The following is a 9099-nucleotide window of genomic DNA, read 5'->3' as shown; positions in this document are numbered from 1 at the left end:
GGGAGCTAGGCAGGCGGGCAGCGGAGCCTCACGACGACCCCGCAATGGTGATTTGGCGAGTCACGGTCGCCGCAGCCTCGCAGACCTGAGCTTCGGGGGATAAAAGGCAGCACTAGAATGAAGCCCCCCAAGCCCACCCTCCAATCTTCACCCTGTGCCCAGGCCTAGGGAGTGGGGAGAAAAAGCTCAACTTCCCCCAAGACCCCACAACGGGCGTCCCCGGGGGACGGAGAGGGCAGGGCCGAACCCCCATCGAGGCTACGAGCCCACCACGGGAACTCTGGCGGGAACGCGGACAGGCCGGAACGGCACCGAAAGGCAACCAACCGCCATCTTCCCCCGGGAGCCCAAACCGACAAAGCACAGCCCTACGACTGAATCCCGCTATCGCGGCTCATCGGCTCTCGCGAGACCGCGAAGTCTTCTGGGAAAGGCGGGGGAGGGGAGGGCAGGTGAAGGAAGCCGGGACCCCGAGCTGGGGGCGGGCTGAGGCGGTGAGTGGAGCTTCAGGAAGCAGAAGGGGCGGTAAAAGTTGGAATTGACGTGGCATGCAGGCCAATGACGAGTAAGCTCGGGCGGCCTTCTGGCCAATGGGCCGTGCCGCCTTGCGCTGGGGGCGGGCGCTGGGGCCGAGGGTAGCTTGAGCGCGGCGGCGGCGTTGTTCAGTCAGAGCGAGAACATTCCAGAGGTGAGTCCAGCGGAGAGGTGACGGCCCCGCGCCCCCTTCCCAGTCCTCCCCGCCCCCTCGACCCCCGCGGGCCGCTGGCTGGCGGGGAAGGCGCCCCAACGCCCGCGGCTCACGGCGCCGTCTCTCCGCGCCAGGTCGCCAGGCCCCGGGCGCTGAAGGGTGTGGACCCCGGACGTCGCTGGGACAGCCCCTCCCCGCTGCTCGGCGGCGCCTGCCCGGCCGCTGCTCGCTGTGCTCCTCCGCCGCCCCTCTTCGGACTCGGGTTCACACGCGCCTCACTTCATCCCAGTCCCGGGCGAGCAGCGTTGGGTTTATGTCTTTATTTGACGAAAACGGTGAGTCCGCGGGCGGCGCGGGCCGGCGGGGAGATGGCGGACGCACAAGATGGCGGCGCGCCGCGTGACCCGGCGCGTGTGGCGCAGTTCGGACGGGCGGGCGGCGGGGCCCGGCGAGCGGGCGCCCCCTCCCCTCCCCTCCCCTTCTCCTCCCACACCCGGCCCCCTTCTCCCTCCCCCGCGCCTCCGCTTCACGGGAGCGCGCCGCGCGGGCCCGCCGCCGGGGCTGAGTCAGGCCTCGTTGCTGCATTTATGAGTCATCGCTCGCTCCGGGGCGGGGCGGGGGTGGCCCGCGCCGGCGCCCCTCGGCCGGTTGCGTTTCCCTCGCCCCGCGGTGCCGTGGCTCTGCGCCCGGGGAGGCCGGCACACGCGGGGTGGCTGCGGCCTGGTCCACCTGCCGCGGAGGAGAAGCCTGGCGATGTCGCGCCTCGCAGGCGGTGCTGGGGGCAGGCTTTCGCAGCTGCGAACGAAACGACTCGTGGCCATGGGGACGGGAGCGAAGGTTAACTGTGTGTTTGCGTAGAGCAGAGGAAGGGAGAGGAGGTCGAGGTCGGGCCGTTCCCTCCCTCGGTGCACGCTCGCTCCAACGAGACCTCGTTTCCTGTGTGTTATGGGAGTGTTTCTTTGAAGTAAGCATTTGTTGCCGAAGGAACGATTTGTAGCGAGGAGTTCGTAGCGTTCCGTCTTAAAATGACGGTTCATAGGGAGGGTAGCGGAACTGTTTTTTTGGTAATACAGGCTTGGCTTGGGGGCGGGGCGGGGAGGGGCGGTTTTGTGTTCCTTTTTCACCAGTTGTTAAAAGAAGGCCACTCCAAAGAAGTTGACTGTTACAATGCTGAGTGTATTTGGTTTGATAGACACCCGCGGCAGCTGAAGCAGCACAGTTTGTTGTTTTTAGTCTGGCATTTCCCTACCAGAGTCACATCTTACTCAAAATGGAGGCCTTTTATGTTGCTACAGGTGTTTTGTGTTATGTGAAAGGACTCATCGCTTTTCAAGGGAATGGGGGATGCTTTTTAACGTGGGAAAACGAGGCATAACTAACGGGAATGTAAAGGGAGGTGTTTCCATATGGGAATTATGCTAAGTGTGGGGGGTTGTCTGTTCTCCTTTTCTCTTTCAGAGCTGTTGCGCAGCCATTGGTACCTGTATTGGGGAAACATAGCATACAAGCAAGAAGCTTACAGCCTCAGTGGCGAAAATTTTTTCATGTCAGAGACCGAGAACTCTTGCAGTCGTTTATGTCATCCCTTCTTCTCCAGACAGAAGATACCAAAAAGTTGCAATCAAAGATCTCTTCATCTTATTGATAAAGCCACTAATAAGCCAAAATGTCTGTCAACGTCAACCGCAGCGTGTCAGACCAGTTCTATCGCTACAAGATGCCCCGTCTGATTGCCAAGGTAATACTGATCTTCATTTTAGTAGCAAGTCCTAAGCTCTCTTCATAGATTTTTTTTTTTTAAAGGATTGCATCTCCTGGGTAGACAGTGCAAAATTAAATTCTTATTTCCTTTAGGTTGAGGGCAAAGGAAATGGAATCAAGACAGTTATAGTCAACATGGTTGACGTTGCAAAGGCGCTTAATCGGCCTCCAACGTGTAAGTAACGTCTCCTGAATAAGTTTGAAAAGACATATTCTTGATATGGTCATAACCATCTTTGATTTGCAAATCTTGTGTGAATTATTTGCTAATTAGTTTACGGGTTAAGTGGAACCTTGGATTTAAAACACAACTAGTTGACACTAGTACAAAGAACTACTCAGGCAACACTTTTTTAACCCAATGATATAAAAACAGGGAGTGACACTTGTATAAATGTGACTGAGTAGCCAAAGATTAGTTAAAACTAATGAATCAAACCTTTTCTATCCAAATAGATCCCACCAAATATTTTGGTTGTGAACTGGGAGCACAGACCCAGTTTGATGTTAAGAATGACCGTTACATTGTCAATGGATCTCATGAGGCGAATAAGCTGCAAGACATGTTGGATGGATTCATTAAAAAATTTGTTCTCTGTCCTGAGTGTGAGAATCCTGAAACAGAGCTGGTGAGTGCCTTTGACGTTTTTGTCAGTAAAAGAAGAAACCACGTTGCTTTTGTGATCAGTCCTGTGATTGCACCAAATCATGTTGTTGAGAAGGCAGAGCGGATGTAATTTACAAGTTTTGAGATACTCCCATACTAATTTTTTAAAGTAGATCACTAGGGCTAGGGGATTCTTTGGACTGTTAAGCCTGGTATTTTAGATGCCTTGTGGTGGTTGGATATTTTCACACTCTTTCCTCACAGAATTTTCACGTATTATGGATGACATACTTGTTTCTACTTTTTTTTTTGGCAGCATGTCAATCCAAGGAAGCAAACAATAGGTAATTCTTGTAAAGCCTGTGGTTATCGAGGCATGCTTGACACACATCATAAACTCTGCACATTCATTCTCAAAAACCCACCTGGTAAGTTTTCGTGGTGAATTTCTAAGATCTTATAAGCAACTGGTTATTGGAAAGAAAATGGAAGTTTGTTGCTATAAAACTGGAATATAAGGAATTGACAAATCCCTGCGTCATGATTCGTTGAAGGCCTATCATCTTAGGATGGGTAAAATAGGCATTGAAATACAAATTGTGATGGCATCCTGGCAAAGGGTCTATTTCTGGGCTATTGTTGTATAAAAGGGGGGCCTTAGCTCATTAAGCCTAAGTGGCTTTAGAGCATTGCAAGCAACACTCTGTGGCAGATGATCAAAACTGTCTGACACAATTTGAGCTTGCTATAGCAAGAAAGTCTAACCTATTCCGGTGTTCTCCTTCATGAGACAAGCCGTTATATAGACTTAAACAGTGTTCTAGCTGTTGACTAAAGTGCAGTTGAACTATGCCCTTGTTCAAGTTCATGCCCTCAGTAACTTTATGAATCATCACTTCATCTCAATTTTACCCAACAGTTAATACCACTAATATTTTGGGACATTCCATTCTTAGCCTGAGTTTCTTACCTATGAAATGCAGTGAATGGATTTGGCTTGTGTTGTGAATCCTTAGAATTTTAGGTACCATTGTGGTTTTGAGAAGAGGGTTCTGAAGCCAAAGGGCAGGGATTGAAATGTTCATGATGGGAAACGAGGTGTAATCTAAGCCGTGGTACTAAATTTTTCTTTGTTTCCCTATAGAGAATAGTGACAGTGGTACAGGAAAGAAAGAAAAGGAAAAGAAAAATAGAAAGGGCAAAGACAAGGAAAATGGCTCCGTGTCCAGCAGTGAGACACCACCGCCACCACCACCAAATGAAATCAGCCCTCCACATGCTGCGGTGAGTGCAGAGTTGATGGTGTGGTAGGCACTAAAATTATGTGAAATAAATTTGGTTACAGTGAGCAGAAACAAACTGTCCTTCAGTGTAACACTGCAACAGTATTTTGGGCTCCGGGTGCTGTTGGTTGATGGAATTAAGGTGAACCTAATTTATTTTAGTGGCAAATGAACTTGATGTCATTAACTAGACCAGAAATCTGAAACATTTTTAAGGTCTTTGGCCAAGCATCTTCGCTCTCGTAAACAGGAAGAAGAGGAGGACGATGATTGGGGGGAGGATACAACTGAGGAAGCTCAAAGGCGCAGAATGGACGAAATCAGTGACCATGCAAAAGTCCTGACACTTAGTGATGATTTGGAAAGGACTGTTGAAGAACGGGTCAATATCCTGTTTGATTTTGTTAAGGTAAAAGTATTTCCTTTAAGAGCAGGTAGACATTTTAGACATTTTCTCTATCAATAAAATCAGCTTCAACCCAGCCTTAGGTTTATGTTAACAATTTATTACTTTAAGCTGGGTGCTTGGCAAGTAACTTTCTCTTGTTGTCTTTTGAATATTCAAATACAAGGCTTATTTGTACTTATTCTGTTCAGATGTTTTTTGAGGGTGGTCTCAGGCACTATCTTTGGCAGCTATTTATCATTTGGAAATCCTAAAACTGTCAAATTAGCGGGAAAGTCCATGGGAGCAGGGAATAATGTATCTAGAGCAAAATGTGCCTCTGTCACTGAATTGCTTCCTTTTATTCACAGAAAAAGAAGGAAGAGGGTATTATTGATTCATCTGACAAAGAAATTGTTGCTGAAGCAGAAAGACTGGATGTAAAAGCTATGGGCCCTCTTGTTTTGACTGAAGTTCTTTTTAATGAAAAGATTAGAGAACAGATTAAGAAATACAGGCGCCATTTCCTACGAGTAAGCAAATTGTTTTAGATTCATAAATGAGATTGCAGCTGTGTGACTTTGGGAACATCACTTTAACCTCTCACTTACTGTCATCCTGAAAGTGGAGATAATTGACCTACCTTACAAGCATGGGAGTATCTGAAAACTGTATGTGGTTGGTCCCTTAATACATAAAGTAATCTAGAGATCTCGATGCATTGACATTTTTGAACCGCTGTTGTGGGCCATAACTTTAAGGAACTATCCTAAGGCAGTGAATATACTTGGATATTAGAATTGTCAGCTAGAACATCTGTAAAAGCTTGTTAATACAAAGATAATCTGTTTGCAGTTTTGTCACAACAACAAAAAAGCTCAACGGTACCTTCTTCATGGTTTAGAGTGTGTGGTAGCAATGCATCAGGCTCAGCTTCTCTCCAAGATCCCACATATCTTGAAGGAGATGTATGACGCTGACCTTCTGGAAGAAGAGGTCATCATCAGCTGGTCGGAAAAGGTGGGGAATATACAGTCGGACTGTTAAAACACTGAGACCGCTTTGGGGCTTTTGTGAAATAAGTAACTTATAATACCTAGTTCTTTTCTCCATGGAAATGCAGTCCCTTTGCTTGCTTGAATGGTGTAACTTGTAGGTGACTTCCACCACGTTAGCTTCTAGTAATAACAGAAAATACTAGTCAGGCTGTGATATTTTTTTGTTAAATTCTATGTATGCTGTTGAATAAGATTGAGGATGTGATAGTTTCCTCAGCGCCCAGAGTATATAAGTAACTCAAGTTGTTTTTAAATTCCTCAATCTAAGAACATTGTACCTAATATTTTTTAGGCTTCTAAGAAATATGTCTCAAAAGAACTTGCCAAAGAGATTCGTGTCAAAGCAGAACCATTTATAAAGTGGTTGAAGGAAGCAGAGGAGGAATCTTCTGGTGGTGAAGAAGATGATGAAGATGAGAATATTGAGGTAAACACTGGGGAAAATTAAATTCCGTATTAGTGATGGGTGTTTTTGAGAATTGTAAAATGACAAACTTGGGTAATTGAGGCAATAAAATAGCCTGAATAATTTGGAAAATAATCCTTAATAGGGTGGTAGAAATCTCTCATCTGCAGACATGATTCCAAATAAATGTCTGGATTCCCAAGTAGGGTTTATTTTAATGCAGCTTGAGTATAGAGGTGCTAGTGGTCTGTAAAAATTAACACAATACTGAGGCTATCTGAGAGAGATACTGAGAGAAATCTTTTGCATAAAAACTTTCATGAAGAAAGATGGTTGCATCTAGGTTATTTTTCTTTGTTGACTATTGACTTATTTTTTATAAGCACGTTAACTGGGATAAAGGTTCATAATCAGTAAAAGCATTTCTTCTATCCAGGTGGTGTATTCGAAGACTGCCAGTGTACCGAAAGTTGAAGCTGTGAAGTCTGACAACAAGGACGATGACATTGATATTGATGCCATTTAAAGGGGTGGGTGCAGCCCAGCTTAACAGTGTAATGCTGAGAATCTTTCCGCGTCATCAGCCAGAAGTGCAACATGTATGTGCAAAAGCTAAAATGGCTTAACATCATGCTACACTTTCTACTAAAAATGTATTGCTGTGAGTGGTCTGTAATTAAGCCCAAGACATCTAGGGAGTCCATACACATATCAGTGAGCAGATGTAGTTTGCTTATTTATAGCATGTTTCTTTTTGAAAACTTAGTGGTGGACACATTTGGATCACATTTATACAGTTATAAAAATAAAGATTTGATTTTGGTCATTCTTCATATCTTTGGCTCTGAATGACTTAAGCTGAATTAATTGGCTCCTTTTAAAAGTGTTGCACCATTATTTAACTTGATAGGATTCTTGGAGCCTGTTAGAAATTGTTAGGTGCTGAGACTGTAAAGAGGTCTTCAGCAGAATGTAAACATAACACTTGTAATTACCTTATTCAGCCGTTAAGAAATACAGTACTTTGAAGTCTTATCTCGAGTCTCTCAAATTGGTATCTGGTATTGTACATTCTTACCATGCCAAGGTGGACAGTGCAACCCCTTTATCCTACAGAAGGTAAAAGACCTGAGTGTCCTATGAATTTTAAGAGTAGGTTTGAAACTTGAATTGTGTGTGGTTTTTTGTTTTTGTTTTTTTTTTTTTTGTTTCGTTTTTTTGTTTTTTTCCAGTTTGTGCACTTGCCTCTAAATTTTAGTCTTTGAAGTCTCGTGCAGTGCACATTGGATGAGCCAGGGGAGTTATCACATTAACAAATCAGCATCTTATGTGTGTAGCTGTTGGCTTTGTGCTGAGAGAAAACTCGCAAGTTAGGGTATAAATAAATAGTAAGCTCTGATTTTTATTTGGGGGAAGAAGGAAAAGGTGCACTTAATCTCTAGCAAAAACAGCATAATTTTTCAGCTTTTACGGTTTAAATTACAATTTCTGAATGTTTCCAACATACTGTATATTTCGTTCAGTGTGGATTTTACCTGATACTATGGCTTTTTTAATGCCTTCTACATTTGGGCACAGCTATGTTTTTTAGGTTTGGTTGTTATCTTGCCAAAATAAGTGTTACTATGTCTCAAACTTGATTTTTTTCAGAATGTCTTAATTTAAAACGAAAGTTAAAATTGTACTTCCAAGCCAGAGCCTATGTTTTGGTGCAAGATTTTCGGTGTCAATTATTTCACTCTTAATAAGTCTGTATGATGGCTACTGGATGCTCGTGACTAGGGCCTTGGCCTAGCACATTGTGATTTTAAAATAACTTGCCCAATTCACCGATCTAAACTCACTTGATAGGGGTTCTGGCTGTACCTGAGAAGTCATTTTCAAGGTAGAAACGTTTTGCATTTATTCCTTTCAATAAGAAGTGCACTGTGGGAATCAGGACCACGGGTTAGTTTTATTTGGAGCACGGGCTTGCATCATTCACCTCTTGACTACTTTGTGATCTGTCTTACAGGTTATAATGAGACCTTAAATGTATGTAAAAAATTTTTCACTTTCAAATTATACAAGCATTTGGTATAATAAAACCTTGTTAGCTTGATATTTTAAGGAGTTAAAGTCGAGCTGTTTTACTGGAGAGATGCGAATTGGTCTCCAGCTGCCTTTTGATAGATTTTGATGAGAGTGAAGCAGAAGCCATATACCTGGAGGGAATGTGCTTTGTCACCAAAGAGAAGAGGTTTTTGCAAGTCCACATCTCACCTAGGTTTTAAATTCTTCGCTGGAGGCCAGTTTGCTTTCCTTATCTGAAATTCTGCAGGAGGTACTGGTGGCCTAAGTCACCGAGTTGCACTCAACCTACCCAGTGTCAAGCTAATGAGATTCTGTTAAACAGAGGTTTTTTTGTTTTGCCCCCCCCCCAGTCCCGTCCCCCCGTGTGTACCCCCCTTTATCCAAAGGAAAACATTCAGGCCTAAAACACTAAAAGACAAAATTTTGGCTTAAACTGGTGTTCAGTCTGGTGCCAAACTTCCAATAAAATTCAGATCCACAAAATTATCCACAGAGGCTGTCTTAATAGAGTAATCCTTCACTTTGCTCTATTCAACTGTCTTAAATTTTCCTGTTTCAAACATCTACATTACTTGATTAAAACAATGTTAAAGTTATATTTTGTCTCTGCTTTAATGTTAAAAGTAGCCTAAATTTTCATATAGTTTTGGAGTGCTGAAACCTGCCCTTTTTTTTTTTGTAGCTGCTGCTTTGAATTTTTGTTGGACATTTCCTTATGCAGTTGCCAGCCCTATTCACAAAACAGATGTTGCTAATTACCTTGGGTCATTGGTTTTCCTTAGGTGTTATTATGTTCCTATTCTGTAACATGAGTTGATTACAAACTGGAAACGTCTGC

At 44.2% G+C, this 9099-nt stretch overlaps 1 protein-coding gene across 3 annotated transcripts; it reads left to right on the top strand.

The window, feature by feature from the left end:
• Nucleotides 1-428: 428 nt before the first annotated feature.
• Nucleotides 429-8857, top strand: EIF5 (eukaryotic translation initiation factor 5). 3 transcript variants are annotated; one of them, XM_019639403.1, is made up of 13 exons: nucleotides 521-688; nucleotides 823-1023; nucleotides 1552-1652; nucleotides 2147-2426; nucleotides 2543-2624; nucleotides 2906-3078; nucleotides 3373-3484; nucleotides 4201-4340; nucleotides 4590-4748; nucleotides 5096-5257; nucleotides 5580-5744; nucleotides 6075-6209; nucleotides 6625-8857. In XM_019639403.1, the coding sequence occupies exons 4-13, from the start codon at nucleotides 2355-2357 to the stop codon at nucleotides 6712-6714; spliced, it is 1290 nt and encodes a 429-aa protein (XP_019494948.1). In that variant the 5' UTR covers nucleotides 521-688; nucleotides 823-1023; nucleotides 1552-1652; nucleotides 2147-2354; the 3' UTR covers nucleotides 6715-8857. The 3 variants fall into 3 exon arrangements, with proteins under 3 accessions (XP_019494946.1, XP_019494948.1, XP_019494947.1); XM_019639402.1 differs by having other exon boundaries at nucleotides 1547-1652; XM_019639401.1 differs by lacking the exon at nucleotides 1552-1652 and having other exon boundaries at nucleotides 429-688.
• The last annotated feature ends 242 nt before the right edge of the window (nucleotides 8858-9099 follow it).

The sequence above is a fragment of the Hipposideros armiger genome, unplaced genomic scaffold, assembly GCF_001890085.2.
Source record: "Hipposideros armiger isolate ML-2016 unplaced genomic scaffold, ASM189008v1 scaffold_43, whole genome shotgun sequence".
Taxonomy (NCBI): Eukaryota; Metazoa; Chordata; class Mammalia; order Chiroptera; family Hipposideridae; genus Hipposideros; species Hipposideros armiger.
The sequence above is the reverse complement of the archived record's forward strand: the minus strand, read 5'-3'. Positions and strand labels throughout refer to the sequence as shown.